General features: G+C 37.8%; 1 protein-coding gene across 2 annotated transcripts in view; it reads left to right on the top strand.

Annotated features, from left to right (window-relative positions):
* Positions 1–23,221, top strand: part of SLC9A9 (solute carrier family 9 member A9) — a 181,823-nt gene that overhangs the window by 132,950 nt on the left and 25,652 nt on the right. For both annotated transcript variants that reach the window (XM_064666392.1, XM_064666393.1), the window contains one exon: positions 2,855–2,934. In XM_064666392.1, the coding sequence (XP_064522462.1) occupies positions 2,855–2,934 (80 nt within the window). The remainder of the gene's footprint in view (positions 1–2,854; positions 2,935–23,221) is intronic.

The raw sequence follows: 23,221 nt of genomic DNA on the forward strand, positions 1-23,221 counted from the left end.
TCTCAATCTATATCTCTAACAAGACCAAGACTTTTTTAGGAGCAGAATAAGCTTTAAACACCTTCTACCTCATGGGTACTATGTCAGATGCAATACCAGCTATATAACTGCATAACACTTTTTCTTCCCTACCTCTTCATCTTTACATTCCTTCTTTCCTTCCTTTGCCTCCCATAAATTCAATTTCTTTGAAGAGATTTGATTGATTTATTCAAGAATTCCACATACACGGTGGTTTCTGGAATTCTGGTTATGCTCTATTCTGGGCTCCCTCAACCAATAATTTTGGCAGCCAGCTGGCAGCAGATTCCAGTTCAAACTGTAAGACCTGGAGCCCAGGGCTCCTTCCCTAGCAAAGGCATAGAGGCTTTTAATGTATAATTAACCATGATCTCATCCAGCAAAAGCATATCTCAGTTTCTTTGTGTCAGTTCTCCCCTGCCTTTCCTTAAATTTGTTGATCATTAAATCATTATGCCAGCATAAGCATAAACAGAAAAAATAATAGCCCCATATTCATATCCACTTATTCATTGATGGACTCCCATAACTTAGTTTCGAAAGAAATTTCATAATACATACTACTAGTAATACATATTACTGTAGAGAACAAGCAAAAGCAGTTTGCTGTGTATCACATACATCCAAACACCAAAAGGTAACTGAAAAGCACAATGCAGGATACATAGTCACCAAGCAGAGTTGCAAAGCTGATCTATTGAAAAAAGGCAAAAGCTTTAATGGCAGTGGGCTTTTTAACTAACTTTCCATAAACAAGGACAACCAATAGCATATTTTATTCAGGTGGCTTATGTATCCCAAACTGTGCTGCATTAATCTCAACTGAGACAGTGTAAGAATATATTTTCTACAAGCACTTTGGAGAAAAAGTACTTTGTAGATGTACTATTGATCTCAGGAGAAAACTAAATAGCCTGAAAAACACCTATCAGTATCATCTCTGTCAAATTAATATTCACAGTTGATTTAACCATCCCTGTATTTTTATAAGTATAACAAGGAATTTAGTTATATTTTTCTCATCAGTTCCATCTGCCAGCTGGTTGGTGAATTTATTGCAAGTTACTAATGAGAATAATCTCCATATGAGCAATTCCCATATGGAAGAAATGAGAAACACTGTCATCCTCACTTTCCAGAGAGAAAATCATTGTGTGGAAGAGGTGGAGAACTGTCCCCCCCACTTTTACCTCTCTGAACCGTAGGGAAAATGAAAAGTTACTTTTTAAGATCACAGGATCTACAACAGCCCAAGAGCATTCACACCAACATCTCCCACCATCCCTTGACTGCACTATTTATGCAGGAGCTGCACTACAGGTAACCACCCAATTCCCATTCCTGCAAAAGCTGGTAACACAACACAGGTTTCACAGACAAAAGGAGGAAGGTGCAACACATGTCAAACTAGAAATAAAAGGAGGTCCAGGTCAGGCCCAGAAAACCCCTGGGGAGTTTTACCCTTGTGTAGACTTCTTTGTCCACTGCTTTCAAACAGGAACAATTCATGATCCTGTATAAGGAAACTTGTTCCCATAGGAGGAAGCTGGATATACAATGAGTTTGGAAAGAGGAATTAACCAACAGCACTGTGGCTTCTGAAAGCATTAGTAGTCAAACCAAGGACATACAGGCCATTTTCAGAGCTCCCTGTGCTTTTAAGAAGCCCTCCTCTGCACTGCACACAAGAAGCCCACTCCATGATATGTTTACTTCCATGCCTGACCTTCTCTTTCTCATCTCTACCCCTGTGCACTCTAGTTCTTCACTCTTTTATTCAGTGTTCCTGTGGTTCTGACCTAACATAGACCTTTCCTGTCATCACACTTCCTGCTTAAATGTTTCAACTCTTTTCCCAATCTTTTATCTTTCCAAAATGCATTATTAGATATTAAGAGCTTAGAATAGTGTTCTGCTGCTAGGTTAGGGATGAGTACCATCTTCTTTCCCCCTCCAGCTTCCCCAATTACTAGGGAGAGTTGCTAGAATTTATGTGTATGCTAGTGTTTAATAAGAAATCATGTCTTAATATATTATTAGATTAAAACATGAAAATTAACAGATAAATCTGTTTAAAATTGCATAAGGAAAAATATTTCCATTAAAAATAACTGCACTTGCCACAAAACACAAACAAGACAATAACTGAGTATCCTTAGAAAACTGGCCCTCCCATTCCTAATTCCATCCTACCACTAATACTTCTTAGTACTGATGTGATGCCCAGAGTAAGACCAAACTGGCTGTCTGTACAGATAACTGTTCCTAATGTACTATTCCCAGTTATGACCATGAGTAAAGGACAGTCCACCTCTCTACCTGTGCAGCACACCCCAAAATGAGCATGCAGAACAGAAAGTGGCATTCTGAGCCTTCTTGATTCAAGTAATGTTCCTCTCCCCTTGGAAAGAAATATAGAAAGGAGTTTCATAATTATTAGAATATCTCAATCCCTTTGGGAATGACGTTTTGTTAGACATACATGAATAGCATCTGATCTTGTAGGAGTAAACTGAAGTAATCCCACAATGGCAATTAAATCTAAATATCATTTTATTGATCTCAGAAATATAGTGCTTCTCAGCTGCTTAATAAAATTGGAACCATTAATAAAAGTAAATGAGTGCAGCAATGAAAAATGTGCTATATGAACCAATTTGCTCCTGAACTGATTCACGGAGATGACATCTGTGCACCAACAAAGCTTTTTAAATTAAAAAAAAAAGTGCAGTTAATTTTAATTTGGTTTGACATGCATTTTTAATATGGGAACTCTATGTTTTATTTATTTTATAAAAATGCTTTTCACTTCATTCATTTGTTTGTTTTGCAGAGTGCATCTAACTTGGATAAAAATACAACCAAAGCTGAGAGTGCGTGGCTGTTCAGAATATGGTATGGCTTTGACCATAAGTATCCTTTGCTGTTATAAGCCATGCATTATAGTTGCATTACAAATGTCACCTTCAAAATATTTAGGAATCAAAAATTATTATACTTTGAAAAACAAAAGCATAATCTATTTCAATGGGTTTAGTAAGAAGAAATTGTGAGAGTCCAAAGCAACAGAAGGTCTAGAGAAGCCGGGTAATGTGGTGGTTGTACATTCCTGACTTAGGCTACAGGGGTGAGAACAAGTTAAGAAGCTCTGACCTACAATAGGTTTAAATAAATTAACCTTTTTAAATTCCTGGATAAAGCTAATCCAATTATTATTTAGATAGGGTGTAGATACTCTGTTTGGGGAACCAGGTTAGAGACAGAAGCCTCCAAATGGCTGCTGCCTGCCTGCATACTCACAAAGCAGTGAGTACCTCAGAAAAAATAAGACAACATTGGTTTATCCACACCTCTTACAGAGAAAGAGGCACCCATTGTGAAAGGTTCATAGGACTTCCCTAAAACTTATACTTCCTATTCCCTGGATTCCTGAGCCTTTGTGCTTTTACTCACATTCCTACTGAGGTGTGTATGGTGGAGATCTTGAATATGGGTGTCTGATGCTTTATTCCAGAAAGTCTGGTTTCCATGTCTTTTGCTTTTCATGAAAATATTTTAAGTGATAAAAGAACATCCTCCCTAAGCCAAGGCATTAGTCTGCCACTAATGCCCGTGCAAAACCAGCAACAGCTACTATTGTCATTTTAAACTACCAAAGCTTTGCATACCTGTCAGTGAGATCCCCCAGTAACAATCATGCCCTAAGCCTTTAACACAGATATTCAGGGAATATAAGAGAAGCCTGCCTGCTAATTTCCACACATCCTGGCTCAGGAGCTGAACAGGCAAAGCCCTACCAGTACTGTCTCCGTTATCCAATAGCACATCTATTGGTCCCTCACCCTGCACTACTGAGCAGAGATTAATGTTCAGGCTGTATATATATTTTTCTGATACCAGCTGCAGCAAACCACGATGACACATTTCAGCTGATAAAATGTAACTCTTTGGGAATACAGCTTCCTTAGAGAGTTCAAGTGAAGTTATCCTTCAAAGAGACTTTTTATGGAAAAAACATCTTTTTGGTTCAAAATGAATATATTGCTCTAATTCATCTAGCCAAGCAGTTTTAAAGGCCAAAAAGCACTTAGCATTAAAATGTTTCCCTAGGATAATTCTTCAAGAATACATAGAAATAGTAGGTGAATGTTGTATGAGGGGGGAAAATACTTTTAAATGTTAATGCTGAGTACCACCATAACTGGCTTTAACCATCCCTTTTTCACAAGGAATAGCCTGTGGTTACGATATATCCTTGGAAATATAAGTCAGAAAGAACAGAAGAGAAAAAGAGAGAAATCAGAGAAAGAAAAAATGTGGAAAGCAGGAACAGGAGGAACAGGACAGAAGCATGAGTTAAAAAAAAAAGACATGAAAGAGAACAAGGGTAGAGCTAGAAAACAAGGGACAGAGGCAGAAGAGGGAAACAAATAAATATGAAAAAGACAGACAACAGTACATGTAAAATGAAGCCTGTAGAAGGCACCAGAAGCACTACTTCTCAGAGATTATCTGTATGGTAGAGATCTTGAACATAAGTGTCTGATGCTTTATTCTAGAAACTCTGGTTTCCATGTCTTTTGCATTTCAAGTAAATATTTTAAGTGATTTTAAAAAACAATATTCTTAAAAAGAACAAATTTATTCATGTCAATCTCTCTTCCACTTAAGTCATAATCTTTCTTTAGAATTCAGATGCTCAGAGATTATAGCTGTGCCATTATCCTAAAATATATTTTTATTAAAAATAATACTTCTACATTTTACTAATCCTGAAAATGTATGCCCATATTCCTGCACGGAATGATGGTTCAACCCACTAATGCTGTGACTCACAGCTCTAAGCATTTCTTTGGTATGACTATTTCTGAAAGACATTCTTTTCAGAGAGAGAGAAATTATCCACCCAAACTTTCTTCTGCCTTTCCCTGCCTAATGTTACAAAGCTGAGTTGCTAAATTTAGAGAAGTTGTCATGTAGAACAGTATTTATGCCCAATACAAGATTGCAGAGAGCATTATGATGAAGTTTTCAAAGAAAAGATACAGCAAACTAATAATCTATGTGGTTATATACATCGAAAGCATACAAGACTGACATTTCTATAGTTTGACATTTGCTCTTAGGCATTAGCACAAATCTACCCACTCTTCTGGCAATAACATCTCTTATGCCTACTTATTTCACCAAAGGAAAGCAAGAGGGAGGAAATACCACTAAGGAAATCAAAAAGTTGTGCTGTTCCTTGCTGTTCTTATGAATGATTTCCAATTAGTTCAGTGGTCTTGGGCAATGGCAACATGCCATGCTAGGGTAGAACTATACAAAAAAACCTGCAATCCTGTCTGAGTCAAATTTTATTTTTATTCTGAAAGAAACAGCAGGAGCCTGATTCAGAGCCAAATGGGTTCAATGAGGGTTGTTTTCTCTAAGTATCTTTGAATCCAATATTGACACCTAGGAAAAACATATTGTTCTCTAAAATCTAGGCTAAGAAATGTTAATATTGGAATAATAAAAATGAAGAACAGATCATTTAATTACTTAGAGTTATCCTCTTGGATTTTCATCTCAGTAATTTAAACACGGAAAATGCAAAATAAAATACTTGTATCTGACAGTGGGCAAATTCCAGTGAATCCATTTCAGCTTCTTTGTTTTTACAGCTTACAATGCATTACACCATCTGAAGCCGTAATATCCTACTTAAGGCTAGGAGGAAAACAAGGGAATAAACAAAGGTATTTCAAGAATTTATTAGGAAAAAAGACCCCACAGATTTATAATTCATCACTATATACATGTCTTAATACTGTTTTTTTTCTCAAGGCAGATGTAGACAATTTTAGTTAACAAATTAATAAGTAGGTGGAAATTTCATCCTGCAAGGGCAAGAACCTGTGTACATATGAGCAGAGCTCAGACAAATGGTGAGCAGAGGTATCCCATTCCAGAGCATCACAAAACAAAATTATAACTTTACTTCCAGGTAGTAGCAATTTGCTGTTAACTCTGCTCAGTCCCAAACCTCTCTACTTGCTTAATCTGACGAATATCATTTGGTTTTGCCTGCCTAGTCCTAAAACACTGTATATCTGATGAGAGTCAGAATTCCCCCCCTACAGAAGCCTGTTCCAAGTTACAATCTACTGCTAAAAAATAAGGAAAATTCATGTAATAAGAATGTCTTCCAAACTACCTTCACCTGTTTTACCAGCTACTCTAGACTAAACTCCTGCAATCATTTCCAGCTTAATATTATCGTTTACAAGGCTCTTTGTCCACTGAGGCTTCTTTCTCTCTCATAATTCATATAATTCTTGCTCTTGCTGACTGTTCTGTAGCATCAATCAGGAAGACAACTAAACTGTTCTCCCAGCTTCTCATGCTGTGTAGTGAGAGGAGAGGGAAGGATGTGGGATTGCTGCACTAAAATACAAAAGTGAAAAAATAATTGAAAATGAAGATGAGAAAAGCAGAGCATAATGTATGCACTAAGATGTTTCTATCCATAAATGTTCACCATCTTCATAAGGAGAAGCCTACACTGTGTTGCAGGATATGTACTTTAATAGTACATGCTGAAACTTGCACTGAGAAAAAATAGTTACTGCATAACAGGAAAACGTGCAAGAATACAATGGAAGAAAGCAAGAAGGGGAGGAAGAGGGACAGAGGCCTCAAATGCATGGTAAGTCTCTTTGAATATTCTGTAAGCACTAAATTGCAAGACACAGGTCTTGGACCCACCTACAGCTAAGTCTGATGTTTTTTTTGTGGACTGAGGTGAGGATAACATTGCATGTGGTGTAGCCTTCCAAGATTAAACAGCATGACCAGAGCACTAACACTGCCTACCTCCAGCACACGTGAGGGGCCAGAGAGGCACGAGGGTTGTTGTTTGTTGGCTGGTATGGGTGCTGTAAGTATTGCAGTGACAGGCCTACTGCATCCCTGATACTGCTCCAAGCTACCAAATAGCAATGTAGGCTGTCCAACTTGCACAGGGCTTTGCTTTCTGAGTGGCTCACACACACACTGCCATCAGTAGAGTAGTAGGAGGAGACCTTTCTCCTTCTCTACAGATTTCATTTCAATCCCAGGAACTAACGTTCAGTTACACTGAATAGAAGCAGCGTCTGGGACGGAGTGAGACAATTCTCCATAAAACAACTTCTGAAAGTGTTTCTACTTGAACTGCAGTTATCCATCATTCAGATGCATACCTTTCAGGGTTGTTTTTTTTAGAGAGGCTGTTTATGTCCTTTGCACTTACCTGAAATCAATCAGCCAAAAGGAATTGCGTTATTTGTAGACTTCAAAAGTTTATCTGCCTTATCAGGGCACCTATCATTTTATTTCTCCTGTGCTTTGTACGTGGATAAAACAGACATAATGGCTGCCTATGGAGCAAGATAAGTACTATTCCGTGCCTGTGAGAAAATGGAAAAGCCACTAAAAGCAAAAGTGCATTCTAGGGTGAACTGACAATCAAAATAAAACCTCAGCATTTTGTGGTCTTCAGCTGAATTTTCCTTCTGGGCTGACTTGTCACTCTGGTATCAGAGACAGACATCTTTAGAAGGGAAAGACAAGAAAGAGACTTTAAGCATGTATGTGCACACTATTTTCATTTACCGGCTGGAGAATTAAAAGTTTCTTAACTACCAATATCCTGATTTGTTATTCTTGTATCACTTCAGTGAAAACAGCAAGATAGCACACAGTGTCCTGATTTTGGACCAGAAGCTGATTTTGCTAGACAATTTTTAAACAGAGAAAAGAATCTTATCTCAGAGAGACTTCAGTCTAACCATAAATCAAAGAAGCATTAGATAACACTACAATTCAGGTCCCACTCAAGCACTAATGCAGAACTGGCTGGCAGGACAGGTAGTCATCACAGCACAGATATGCCAATAAAGCCCAAGAATCAGTTCTGCAGGTGTTAAAAGCAGATCATATTAAAAGCTGAGAGGAAAGCACAGATCTCAGTAAATGAATTATAGTGGATATCATAACATGAAGATGACAAAAGCAGCTGACTGTATCATAAGGCTTTCTCAAATACTGCAAACTCGAGCAGCACAGGGCAGGTCCCCTGAAGGTATTTTATCATTGACAACAATTGCCTGAACTTGGTTCAAAGCTCATTTCAACAACACATTTTCAAGTACACGATCTAGAAAAACTCATTGTACTTTTCAGAGCACAGATAATCATTATAGCTGATTTGGTGCCATTTCATGACCCTTTCCAAGGACACGGGATTGTTGAAACTCTGCAAATTAACCTAATAAATAAACATGGCTAATCACAAACCAGAATAATAAGTGACCTCAGTTTATCCTTCATTCACAGAAAGAAACCTGGATAAATAATTCTCAAATAATTCCACACTGAATATGCAAGTAAAATCATTGTCATTTGCAAAGTTTCTCTCATGTAAATACTATGAAAATCTCATTCATATCCAGGTGGTTTTTTTACAACGGAAAATTACCAAACTTGACTTAAATGCAAGTATAAATGAAAAGTTAAAGTGTTAAATGAAAAATCTCTGGTTCTTTTACAATACTTGATTTGCGATCCTTTTCACCCTTACATGTGAGGATGCACATAATGATTATTCATGATCATTTCTTGATATATTTATCACAAAATATAAATTTTAAACCCACTCTCTCCCCCACCATGATCCTGAAAGAAGGGAGCTTCAGGAATTTTGTTTCCACAAAACATAATCAAAAGGAAATAAAGTTTTTACTGTTTAGCTCTTTCACTCTGACACTAAAATTCAGTACATTGCAGAAAGGACTGTTTACAGGTTTAAAAAAAAAATAAAGGGAAAAAATGAAGTTAGGAAGAAAAGGAACTGACAAGGGAAAGAAACAAAGATCGGATTCTTTTTTATAATCTAATTTTAGCTCTTATAGATACATAAAATGATACAAAAGCTAAGGCTTTCTGGAATAGGACTTTTTTCGCAAAGGTTTTACTTCACTGGTAACAAAGCCATTATATCAAATTTCTTTATTTCTTTAAAGCCTTCACAGTAGTATGCAGTGCTTTTGCCTTTAAAGGAAGAAATAAAGAGTCATATGGGAGAAACTTCGTGGGATTTAAAAAAAAAAAAATCAATGTTCAAAATAATGGTTAAACAATGGAGGCATGTGACAAGTGGAGAAGGAGAGCATGTCATTATTGTTGCAGTGTGAGAAGCAGGGAAGTGCTTTTCTGTGAGCTGTTATCGGATCCTTGTTGTCATCCATGGGAGACGTGCTGGGCTTGGGTTTCTGTTCTTTGCATCAAATGGTCGTTGATTTTCATAAGAATTTTGCACAGCATCTAAGGCAGAACCTGACCTAGAGCTTATTGTGGACAATTCAGTGCAGAAATACCAGCTTTTTTATTTAACTTCCTGGCTCATTTGACATATTATACCTTTTGTGTATGCTGTTCAAGGGATTCTCTCAATTCTTCTGGTAACATGGACCTCAACTGAACACAGAGACTTTTTGCAGATTCTGGTTGTCCCAGTATAAATCCATGGGTCTTTATGCAACTATATCACTTTATTTCAGGTAATATATTAAAATGATTAAAATCTGCAATAGATAGAAACTACAAACATCATCCCATATGGGATTCTAAAATTTAAGGTAGGAAAACACATTTTAGTCTTTCCAGTACAAAACCACTCCAAAGCTTGTTTTAAAAGGAAAATATATAATTTGATATATTTCCAAAATGTTTGTGAGGCTCATGAATTGCACAGGAGTGGGGCAGCCCACAAAGGAGGGGAGAAAGTTGAACAAAAATGTAGAGAAGTGGAACTGGAGCATCTGAGGCCCTAAGAAATACGGCTTTGGCAGGGCTCTGGGCAGAGGCTGTTATGGTTTGCTCCACATGGTTTTACCACGACTAGAGGAGCAAAGGGGAAGGGGGCAGGATACAGGTAAAGTTTCTGTCTAAACACTGCTGAAAGTGACTTTTATTTCAGCAAATTTGCACTTTCGATACAGAGATAACATGTCCGAAAAATTTTGACTGGCTATGACTAATATGTCTATGTTTTAGTGACTGGCATTAAAGAAGCCTCCTTCTCTACATTCTCTACATTGCTACATTAAAAAAACAAACAAAAATAACCAAACAAACAAATAAATAACCCACTCTCCAGTTCTGCAGCTTACTTCTACCTGCATAGCTACCTGTTACAGTACCTGTCAAATCAAAATACAGAACTTGAAGGAGTTGATCTAAAACCTAGTGAAGCAAATGGACTCACAGTTTATTGCCTGAACAAATTATAGGTGAAACCATCATAGTATCTGATTTTATTGATAAGTATTATCATTCTGTATGACAAGAGTTTATTTTACTTTATTTTTCCCTCCCGTTCTCACTTTATTATTCCAGCATACTGTAAGCTGACTGTACAAAGAAGCAGAAGCCTAGGCTTGTATTAGTCCACCCAAGCATGAAATTATAGTTTGTTGGCTGACAATACTTAAAAGCACCCAGGAGACCTAAGTATGATATAAGAGTACCAGAAACTTGTAGCGCAGATTTAATCGAGCATAGCTTAAAACCTTCTTTCAACTCTCTTATTATTTCCTTTACAGCCTTGTATGTGCAAAAAGTTATTCTGCATTACATCTAAAGTGTTTTAAAATGTTCTCCTGCATGTTCCACTGTTGCCTCCCCAGTCACTCAGCATATATTGGAATGCTTGGACGTGCACGCAGCACATGCTGCATATGTAACACCACCTATAAATGGCACTGCTTTTACAGCAGCAATTGTCACAGCAAGATATTACTAATTATAACATCACCTAGGCAAGAAATTGGTAACACTTCCTAGTAAGGGTCTGTTATTAATGTTAAATTACAGTGGTATTCCGGTAAAAGCTGTGAGACTAAAGGAATTCAATACAATTAATGTAACACCAGGAATGGCAAAGAGCACATTAATGATTTTCCATCAGAAAATACTGTTGAATTGAACACTTTTACAGAGAGCTAATATGTGGATGCAAACACCATAACAATCAATGAGATCACAGAATGTGCTGAATTGGAAGGGACCCACAAGGATCAGAGTCCAGCTCCTGGCCTCGCACAGGACCATCCCCAAGAGTGTTCCAGTGCCTTCAAGCAGGGGTGGATGGGACCCTCAGTGGAGGTCTTATGTGGAAGCTTACTCTGTACTACTGACATCCTTCCCGTTTTAGGTGGTTGCTCTGGAAAAAGCACTGTTGGTATCTCTAGTTTGTGTTGGCTATGATAGTTTCCAGTTTAGTTAAACTACTTTAGCACCCTAACACAGCACCACCAATAAGGCTGAGGCAAATGTGCAAATGTGAGAGGAAAAGAAATTTTTTTGCCTCCAATTTTAAGAACACTCTGGAAATCAGCAATTCAAAGTAATGCCATTTTTGGCAGCACAGAAATTCAAGAGCCATTTTCTATTTTTTGATATTGAAATAGAAGCCTGATTCACTTGAACATGTGCAGCATCATGCATTCAAATAGACTGTAAATCAACCAATCTTGGTACCAGTTCTTAATCCAGCCCTTCTTCTCAAGGGGCTTCTAAGGAAAGGGGGAGAGGACAGATCAGAGGAATGAATAAATACACTGATGTAGGGCTGACTACAAGTTTGCATGAGGTATTGCAGCAGATCATCACATCTTATGAGCTCACTTTAACTATTGTCAGAGGATGTAAAAGTCCCAAGACAAAGGCTGCCTTTCATCTTACTCTATCACACAAGCTTATTGAAATGCATACTTAATTACATGAAGGAATAGAATGAGTATTTTGATCTGATTATTTTTGTCAATTTTTTTAACTTGTGCTATTATAACCAATGAAAAACACTTTTAATCTCTTAAATATTTATTTTAAAAGTATTGCAAAAGATGCCTTATTTATGCAGATGATTTTTACAGATTTTTTTATTTTGTTCTTCCATGTAATTATGTACTGAGGACAGTTGTGCTATGAATGGTAAAATCTCTCTCAAATTCTAAGTTCCTAGCCAGTGTTGATGGACTTGGAGTGTTTTGCTCTCTGTTCATCAGAAATTTACAGGGTGTGTTTTATTCAATCTGCCAAAAGCAACCTGGTGATTTTCTGAACTGATTCAGTAAATTGTTATTTATTATATCCCTATTAGAAAAACTTCTGCTTGTCTTATCTATTTTAAAGAACAGAAAGCCCCAGCTTTGCAAAATCTCTTAAGTAGTTCAAGGGGATGTTCCTTTCTTGTATCATTTTGTTGTTTGTACCTGTGGTCTAAACTGGGCAGTTGTTACAGGGATGTAACTTCAGTAACTTCAGCACAGCCCATTAGCCTTGGTTTGCACAGTGCAAGGCAGCTGCCCCTGCACACAACCCGCGCCTCAGACACGTCTTTGGCTTCAGTGTCTTCAGTCTCAGGTACTCAGGTAAAACAAAACATCCCTACTCACATCTTCTGTTTCCCCAAACTAGTGGGAAAAGAAATTCCCTCCATTCTACGTTGACTTAAATTGGATTCCTTGCGAAGGAAATACAGGGAAAGTGAATTTTTTTCCTCAGCTACTGCACTATCCTACATAGCCCTGGCCAGGAAACTGCTGATGCTTTCTCCTTCTCTGATCAGCCCTCAGGTGGGAAGGGGGAGCACAGCCTCAGAATACAGAATCCTGATTTCCACTTTAACTCTTGACAGAACATCTAAAACCTGTTTGAGAAATTTTGAACAATAACAATAAGCCCTAATATTTCCATTCTTATCATTAAGATAAGAAGTGATAGACTGTTCTTTAATGGGAAAGCACAGAAATGAGTTTTACTCATAAAAAGACCAGTATGATTTATTCAAAGGTTGAGTCCTCATTAAAGATAGAGAATAACAAGTCACAAATGGTTAAGGCCTTGAAATTCTTTGTGGATTATTCACTGAAATTTGCATTGCTACACAGCATGAACTATTTTTGGATTCTGCATAAATAGAATATCTAATATAGAATTACATTATAATGTAATATGCAATAATGCAAGTACCCATAAAGTGCTTTTCATTTACTCCAGGCATCCAAAAGTTTCAACTGCATAAAAGATGATTGCACTTACTGCACAAATGACTGCATATCAGGTTCATTCACGTGTAATTAAAACTCAGATGTAAAAAATACATATGTACAGTCTGCTATACATAATTAAACTGCTATTGATATTTTGTATCATGACAAGTATCAGTGGGAACTGGAGTGAATAAAGATTGTGACTGGTCTTTAGGGCTTTGTCCTTCTAGCTAAACTGGAGACTTACACTTTGTGTGATGCAGAAAATTCTATTTGTTAATGATCCATTAAAATGCAGATAAAGCAACTCTGAACCTGATTGGTCCACAAATTGCTACACAAATTTAAAGAGGCAATATAAAAATACTATTTTTATGTTTAATTATATTTTATATTCAATTAAATAATACCTTAAATCTTAAAATACAAGAAAAATATTTTTTAAATATGTATGTATACATACATATGCAGTCCATAATTGCATATAATTTTTTCAGCTGTCATTTCCTCCACTTTCCTCACTTACACAACAGTACAACCTCAGCAGCAGGATGCAAGGGAGAAAGCATGGCCTCAACTCAGGCTGGTCTCTATCTTGCCTGCTAGGATATTCTTTTAGGAAATAGAGAGAGTTGATCCAAACCTTCCTGGGCTAAGAGGAAGCAAAAATCCTGATCTTTTACTTCCCAGATCAGTGCTTTAACACCTAGGCTACTATGTAAAGAAACAGCCAGTAACTCACCTGGCAGCTGAGAATTTTTTTGGTTGAATTCACTGCTGTCTCAATGAGTTTGGGATGGTACAAGGACAACTAACTCACCATGTCACTCTAGGAAGTAAGGTAGAAATGAAATATTTCCACAACCCTCTCCAAATTACAGTGATACCAAGGCATCTACCACTTTGAAAACTCCCTTCCTAGCCCAGGTTGCTTCTTAGCATTCACATGGATATGATTAGGGACCTAAGGAGATTAGTGGCTAATAATGCAGGTGATTTGTGGTTTATTCTTAACAGTGCAAAATGCCAATGTGCTTTTTTTATTGGGCTATACATCTTCACCAATATTTCCAAGAACATAAAAGATAGCTGAAAATTACATTTTTATTTTAACTTTTTACATAGCAATAAATACACCTACTTCTCTATGTTTTTGCTTTAGGCTTTGTTGCTACTGATTTAACAACACAGCCAGATATTTATGGTGATAGCTTTACTTTTGCACATAGAAGAGCCAGACCTTATTTTTTAAGCATAAATGCGTGGATGCTTCCATTATGGTGCAACTCCAAATGAACATTATGTCTTGCATTGCTTTTTCAGTATTCCTCTATTTACATATCCATCATTTGTACAGCACAGAACAATAGTCTATTACCTATTTCAGTAATGACACACAATATTTTCCTAATATTAGACATGTCTGATCAAAATAAACACTTCCTGGACCAAACCTTACTGCACTGAGCCTCAGCACACAGCAGTTGTGAGCGCACAACACCCTGCCCTTCACACAGTGGGGTGTACAGCAACACCCCAACAGAACTGGTGAGATCAAATCTGACACGAGGCATAAAAAAAAGTTTCGGGTATGATTTCGTGCACGCAGTGACAGGTCCAATCAATGCAAATGAGCAGAAATGGCTGCACACTCCCTAGCAAGCAGGTGTATGCTTGCTTTGCCTCCATGGGCAAGGCAACTGCAATCTGAAGCTACACTGCACATGGGAGCAGTGCCGAGCCTGCTAATGTCTCAATGCAAATGTCAGGAACAGATCACGTAGTTATGGAGTGAAATACAGCTGGGAAGCTGTAAGCAAATAGCCATGGATCAGATTGGGTGGGAAGCTCAAGCAAATGCACCACAAATGCTTTCTTAAGAGTTCCTCAGAAGATACATCTGGGATCTGCTCCCATATCCCTTCCTGGAAAGGTGTGCCTGTTCCCTAAGGTGGGGAGAGGAGTTCCTGCAACAGAACCTTCAGCAAGACCTTGTCCCCCAAAACCTCCCTCTGCACAGCTGGGGAGAAAGGCTGTATGCTTGTCACTACAGATAGGTAGTTTCTACTCAAACTTTCAGAGGTAAATAAAAAGAAAATTCAGATTCTGTAGAGCAGCTGATCAGCTACAAAGCAAATAGCTATGATTGAGTTTATCCCAATAATAGAATGGGAATTAACATTAACAAGCTAATGTTTCATCTGATTGTGAGGGGGGTTTTATAATCTTGTTTCTAATTAATTTTGACAGATTGAATTAAAATCCTTATTTGCTTTGCATTTGGTGTGTATGGGGCCCTTCCAGACTTCCACTTGTAAGATATGCTGTCAGCACCAGCCTTTGTGAGCCCTTTTTCTTCTGGACACCGGACAAGAGGACTAAGTCCTTATTTCCACTTGCTAAATGTTTTTGATTTATTAAGAGGCTTCTGTTTCTCAGCAAGGTTTTCTTGCTTTTTTTTTTTCTTTTAATTTTTCAGATATAGAAGTTTTCTTTTAACTTGAATATTATTGCATAAGCTCCCATTTTGATTCTGGAGCCCCCTCACTATATTCTTTTTTAAAAGCCTTCCTGTGTTAGTTCCAGCTGAAGTACCAGAGGAATAGGTCTCTTATCCTTCTCTGTACTTTCTGTCAAAACACTTGGAAGAACCTCTTTTGAGCCATTTCAGCTGGAATTAACAAGAGAAGACTGATTTCCTAAGGTATGCGTTCCTTCTCCTGACAGAGTCAAGGAGACAGGCTGCTTCAGGAGACAAATTACTTTCCTTGCATTCTTTTCTCCTTCTGATGTATGAACAATTCTCATTATCATTAATTTGAATTCTAGTTGCTTACAGAGGTGGGTGTAAGCTCCTCAGCAATGAACATTTTTTAGAGCTACTGTGTGCAAAACTGGAACTATCAAACAATGCTCAAGACTAATTCTCAAGAGCTACGATCTGTCACAGTCAGGAGATTATTGGATTCCTGTGTTTCTGTACCCTGTGTCTTAATACCTGCAGTTTTGATGACTGCTGCTAGAGCACAAAAATTTCAGGAAAGTGGAAGCAAAAGACAAGAGAGAAAAGTCTTCTAGCAACAAATTTCAAAGTAAATGATAAAGAGCTTGGAAAGTCAGAGGGTACAGTGGTTCTGCAGAGAATTTCAGCCAGTCCCCTTAGACTATACATTAATTACATTTGTAAAATGCATGTTATCTGAGCACAGAGGTGACTTTTTTGTTCTGTGTTTATCCTGCCCATTTGGGGTTTTTTTTTAGGATAGAGTTACACAAATTGTTGTAAAAATAGCATACAGGAAAAATATACAAATGAACTATATGCAAAAATAGCACACACATTCACTGCCACCCTGTATTAGCGTCAATAAAACAACAAATGACCCAACAAAAAAGTAAATCCAAAATAAGCCCTTTGGAATGAATGGAATTGATATGACTCCTGATATAACTTTGCTCTTGCTCCAAGTGCTAAACCCAGCACAGATGGATTCAGTTACTCTGCATTAGCACTGCTGTAACTGAGGGCAGAATTTTCCTTGGTGACTCCTTCCAGTTATTTCGCTGGGGTGGTAAGACCAGTGTAAAGTCTTCAGAAAAAACCATCTGTAAGATGCTATCCTTTTGGTCATCCTACAGGGGTTTTTTGATTGATCTAAACCTATTGCATGTTAACCATTATTTAATAACACCATATGCATAGAAGGAATGATATTTTGGTGACCTACAATTACTATTTTTAAAGATCCCCATAAACCAACACGTATTATTTCCATAAATTCATAGTTTTTATTTGACTCATCCATTTTCTCAGTATTAGCTGGCATTTTCAGACTTTCAAAGTGCCTCCTGACCAGTTCTAAGAGCTACATGCAGATCTTATCATACCTATACACAGTACACATTTTTTTAAAACTTCATATATGTTAAACTACATGAATTAGATATATGTAAAAACTAAGAAAAACCCTTTTCATAAATATTAGTTATGCCCTATAAAATACAATAAAACTCCAAACTGAGTCATTCAAAACCCCACCATTTACTGTGGAAGGCAACTTCCATAAGTACACACAGAGTCTACCACCGGTGTAATTATCCCACTCTTCCCCACGAGGACAAATCGCAGTGTTTTGAACTGATCTCTAAGGGCAGAAACATGGGATCCATATTTAAATGTAGCTCTCCTCCTATTGCATGAAAATTACAAGCCAGCAAACTTGTGATTCAGAAAAACCTGCTGTGGTATTTTCTCTAGCACCTGGAGAAATCTCCAGGGCAGAGAATTCTCTGCAGTGATTGTTTTTGTATGGCAAGAAAAGAAGTTCTGCCCACTGCTCTATTAACAAAACTGTCTCTTGGTAATTTGCAAAACTCTGAAGGAGCTGAAGACCTTGTCCTTCCTCCCCATACAAAAGCACTGAGCTGTCCTCCATTTGCAACTCAGCACTTCATTGCTGCAACACATTTAATAGCTTATATTTTGTTTAGAGACTTTTAAAAGATGTTCTTCACAATTCAAGTGCAAGTCTCTTGAGGTTTCTCATTCTTCAGTTCAATATACCACCAGCATGGCCACTGCCTAGCAAATTGTAAGCTGTATCAGCAACAGGCTCTGACTAACAGTCATTGGAGAAGACAAATTGCTAACCTTGTGTGAATGGAAGCTTATTTTATGATTTTCACAAGCTTTTGATAACATCCTGTTAATAAAACTTCAGTTGCTCTTTAATCCTTACAGACGAGAGCCTGTTCTGTATCTCACTAGATCTGGTGACTGTGACTACTCCTGCCTGTTTGCTTCTAGCAGTGCAATGCCTGCCCTGACAACTGACAGTTCCCTAAGAACTGGTGCACCCCGAGCCGTGCTGCTCCTGCTGTTGTGCTGCCAGAGCCGGAGCGAGCTAATGGAACAGCAGCAGGAGCAGCCCGGGAAAGCCACCGTTGCACCTCTGACAGCAGCACTAAGCACATCATTGGATCTAGAGGATAAGTGACAAATCAGAAGAATGAACTTTGGCATGTTGTAAACAAAACAATGTCCTGGCTCACAGAGCTGACAGCTCTTCAGACACTGAGGTGAGGTGTGTCCTCAGTCCTGGAAGGCAAAAATGGTCAAAGGACTACGCGATTTTTTTTATAAGATGCACAGCAAGATCATTGCCTGCTGAGGGCACAAAGGAACATTTGAGGAAGAATAGAGGCACAGTTCACCCAGCCCCTTTTCCACTCTCTCTCAGCACAGCATATGCAGCCACAAACCCCAGCAGCTGTGCCCTGGGGCTGTGTGTCTCCAGGGGCAGCACCACCTCGCTCCCCAGAGCTGGGCTCCAGTAAACCCCATCAACTCCACTGGCATGAAACAACTGAGCACTTACAATGCTCAGACCACATCACTCCCATGGTAACTGTCCGTATTCATTCCAGTACCACTGTGTGAGCCTGGAGTGGGCAAGAGACATATTTTTTCATTTTTAACAAAATTAAAAATATGGATACATATATTATATTTTTTCTTTCAGCAATTTCTTGTTTTTCTTTACTCCAGTGTTTCCCTTGAAAAGCAACTATCCCTTTTCTGTGCTTTCTCTTTCTATGGGAGTCCTTTTTTGAAGGCTGAAATCTCCCCCAAATACTTTAAATATCGGTCATGAATGGTTCTCACAGCATTGATTATATGCCATGTGGCACCAGCAGATATCATCCACTCCTGAGAATGAATCACTGTCTGTAATGATTGGCATTTTCACCAATTAGCAATCCTTCCATGAGATGCACATGTCAAAACAGTATGCAAGTTTGTTTTCATGCTGCTGCTACATGTCTTAATTTGTTAATACTGCTTGAACATAAAAGCCAAGAATACTGCACAGCTATTTTTTTTTTACATTTAAAAATGGCTTTAATTTTAGGAGTCAAATTTCACAAAATATACAAAATATTCAAAAATGATAAATCAGAAAGCCCCTGACATTTTAGGAAGAGTCTTGGGGAAACTTCTACTTAACTACCCATTTAACATAAGAGAGAGGTTTGTAAGTTAAAGGACTTTCAACTTCTGTGCCAGGTTCTCAAAAGTTTCACTGTGTAACTCGACAACAGTTGTACAGGCCCCAGTCAGCACCACTGAAGTCACAGGGAAGCTTTTAAATCTCTTTTGTATATGCAAATTTGGCCCTTTTTTTGCCCAATTTTCAAACCAAAGGTCTGTACTGCATGTATCAATGAACTCAATCAGCACAGGTCTCAATATTTATTCTTTCAAAATCACCTATGATATAAATATTACTGTTCCCTGTTTATTCCCTGCAGCTGAATAAACCTCAATACAAAGTCATTAAGGTACCAACTGCTGACCCAGATATCAATTTCTACAGATGCAGCAACAACAAATTGCTCCTGTAACTTTTCTTTCAAAGACAATTCACGCTTTTTATGAGGATGTTTTCTTTTCACAAGTTTTGGACGTATGAGTACTTGCCAAGAGATAGGAAAAATGATTGTGGTATGGTAGACAGTCTGGAGAGAAAAACTAGAATGTTTTTAAATGGTGAAAAGATAGAAAAGAGCAACTTCATACATCCCTATTTTGCTATCATTCCAGCTCTTATCAAAACATTCTCATCAGATTTGATGTCATGAGAGAAGCAAGCCACAAAACTGGCTAGTGAGCATTTCTTATGTATCAGTGCTGTCTGCAGGCAGGGTCACTGTTCTTGCTACAGAAAGGTAGGTTGGTATTTAGAAGAAATAACAGAATAATAAGCATCTTTGAGAATTCTGCTTTTGTGCAGAAGTTACGCAATTGAAGAGAAACCAAAAAAAACCCCAAAACCAAAACATTTCTTTCAGAAAGGTGAGAGTGATGAAAATGCCACAGTTACACAAATGTAACTGCCACTGCATCAATGCAGGACTAAATGCTTCTATATATACAAACACATATGCTGCTCCACTGAAAGAATGCCTTTTTTGTAATCCAGAGGAAAAAATAGAAGAGAAAAAAAAATTCAGGAACGTAATTGACATAATAAAGTAGGTGGAAGAAAAGCTCAGTGCAATCAGAATAGGTGGAAACATTTCCACTGACATCAGTGAAGTCAGGATTCCACTGCACCTCTATAATGGATTGAAAGCTCTTTCCTTTGAATGCTGACTCATGTTGACAGTGAAGTATATTTTTAGTTACAACAAAAGGCAGTTTTCTAGCAGAAGGGTTTCTAAATAAAGGTCAAGTAAAACTGTACATAAGCTCAAGGTCAGGTTTAATATGGCCTTTTGGACACAAAAATGAGGAATAGTTTCCTGTTTGCAGTTAAAGAGTATAAATGTTGGAAGAAGTCTTCCTTGACCTACTTATATGTGAAAGCCTGATGGCTTCAGAGTACTTCCTACTGGGAAAAAAAAAATCTAATAGCATCTGTCCTTTCCAAAATGCACACATTTGCCAACATTAAAAGATCCGTATTCTTATTTTCCTGTTCGCCACAAAACAAAATACTTTTTAATATTCTGTAAACAAATAACTAAAAATATATTGTGTCCCAAAAATTGACATAATGATTTCATTTATCATTAATATAAATTCATGTTAGACTTTTCTCCAATCAATGGATTATCATACATTTTTCTTCTCACCCTTCTTTCCCTGTAAGGGAGAAGAAATATGTGTTTTCGGAGGGAATGATTCACTGGTTTCTGCAGCTAGAGTGTCAACCTTGGCTAGTCTTGGAAAACCCAGATGAGCACATATGGTTACTTGAGGTGCCATGCAGTTCTTTCACTTCAGCTCTTATCAGGGGATATTACTTTCCTTTGCAGTAATCTAATCTGGGGGAAAGCTTTAAAGTACCATAGGCAGTAAGAAAGGGAGTAAAATGCACCTTCTTTCACTGTTCAGATAAATAAAAATATTAACTATGTTTTGCCTTTACTAGTTGAGAACTTTTTAAACAAAGTGAAGCTCATGCAAAATGCTGCTCTTTGAGAATCATTTATCTCATATACTAAAATGCCACATAGAGTCTTCATAGATTAACCGAATATATCCAAGCCCTGGTTCTTAACTAACATCCCTAGACTTAGAAGGAATTCTAAAATTTCGCACCATTTTTCTCCTGTTAGTCTGCATTTTATAAAATTTTCTCTATTTTGCAATCCATGAATCTTGTCCAAAAGCTATATGTTTACCAGTAGGGTGATATACTTATGTGACCTTCAGGTATCTTTACTGTAGGCTAGATTTAGCTCCCTTATCTTGAAGTTTCTGGTGGGGCTCTGAATTTCATCAAATATCATTATGAGAATTTCAGTGACATCTTCCTCATCTGCCCTTCTATTTGTCATATTTCTGTGAAGCAGCTCATACTGTCTGCCAATCTAGAACAAGCAGCCACATGTAGCCTCGTGGAGAGTGGCTGAGGGCACTTGCTCTGTTCAGCCTGGAGAAGAGAAGACTGAGGGGAGACCTCACTGCAGTTACAACTTCCTTGTGAGGGGAAGAGGAGGGGCAGACACTGATCTCTTCTCTCTGGTGACCAGTGACAGGACCCGAGGTAATGGCCTGAAGTTGTGTCAGGAGAGGTTTAGGTTGGATATTAGAAAGAGGTTCTTCACCCAGAGGGTGGCTGGGCACTGAACAGGCTCCCCAGGGAAGGGGTCACAGCACCAAAGCTGACAGAGTTCAAGAGGCATTTGGATGATCCTCTCAGGCACATGGTGTGACTCCTGGGGATGGTCTTGTGCAGGGTCTGGAGTTAAACTCAATAATCCTTGTGGGTCCCTTCCAACTCAGCACATTCTGTGGCCCTGCCATCATCGATGTTGATCTAGTAACTTTTACCAACTAGATCAAGAAAACTTTCTTGAAGACAATCTTGTTTTTCTTTTAAGTTTCTTAAGGACACTGTGCCCTCACACCATACTGTGATGGCGTGTCTGTGCCTGCAGTAATATCTGCCATATACAAAATAATTACTTTCTGTTACTTTGATAGGTGTGAAAGACATCTCACGAACCTCAGAACAGAGGACAATAAGTATTAACATTGCACATGAAGTATCAAGTAATCATTTTCCATTCTAAGCACTTTTTATTAAGATCTAAAACTAGTGTACTAACAAGCTCTGTACTGAGCAGAAGTATTTGAATTTCCTCATAGAGGAGCCAGAATGTGTCTCAGATACCATTGAATTATATGATAAATGCATTATACTAGATAAAAATCTTATACTGCCTAATGCACAAGCTATTAAGTCCCTACTATTACATTTGATGCCTGGTAGTAAATCCAAGCTAGGATGAAAAATAAAATAGATCTTTGTGTTTAGTTGTGTTGTAGTAACTCTCAAACAACACTAAGGAATTTTTTCTCACTAAAGGGCGTGCTTTCAGCAAAGCAGGACGTGAACAAACGTGTTTCAGGTTACAACTAAAGAGTATGTTTAGATTCAAGAGCAGAAACTTGAATGTTTCCTGCAGTTCTTTGGAGAGATATCAAGCAGTGACATCAGTTCTTGTGTTTCTAAAAGCTAAAAAAACTATAACTAATCCACAAAAACAACATGTATTCAAAACAATACAAGAAATTTGCAATGTAACCCACACACCTAATTCAATGTTTGGTTGACATAGAAAAGCATAAAGCAAAAACATTAGAATCAAATTTCAGGCTTAGTAATCACAAAGGTCAATTGTAATACTTAAAGTATTTGTGGGTTTAGATACAAAAAAGAGTGAAAAAAACCAGAAAAATATTACTGATGCTGAGTTAAAATGTATTATATTAAAGGGAGAAATCCTGAATATAATTCTGAAAGTCAAAAAAAAAAAAAAAAAAAAAGATTGAGTTACTGCCTATGTAATAAAAAGTCACAGGGAAAGAGAAAAATACCTGGATCAGAAGCCACAAAAAGGCAAAAGACTAGTGGGGAGGAGATTCACTGGAGAGATTACAGGATGTTTGTTTTATCTGTGACTGACCAAAATGGTGACCTGCCAGTACACAGTTTGCCTTACCTCAATTTAGCGGGGAAATGAGGAATATTGGATTAATCTATGTTTAACAGAGGGACCAGGGAAGGAAATGAGCCCGTTGTGCAGTCCCCCCCTTTCCCTGTGTG

The sequence above is a fragment of the Pseudopipra pipra genome, chromosome 10 (assembly GCF_036250125.1).
Source record: "Pseudopipra pipra isolate bDixPip1 chromosome 10, bDixPip1.hap1, whole genome shotgun sequence".
Lineage (NCBI taxonomy): Eukaryota > Metazoa > Chordata > Aves > Passeriformes > Pipridae > Pseudopipra > Pseudopipra pipra.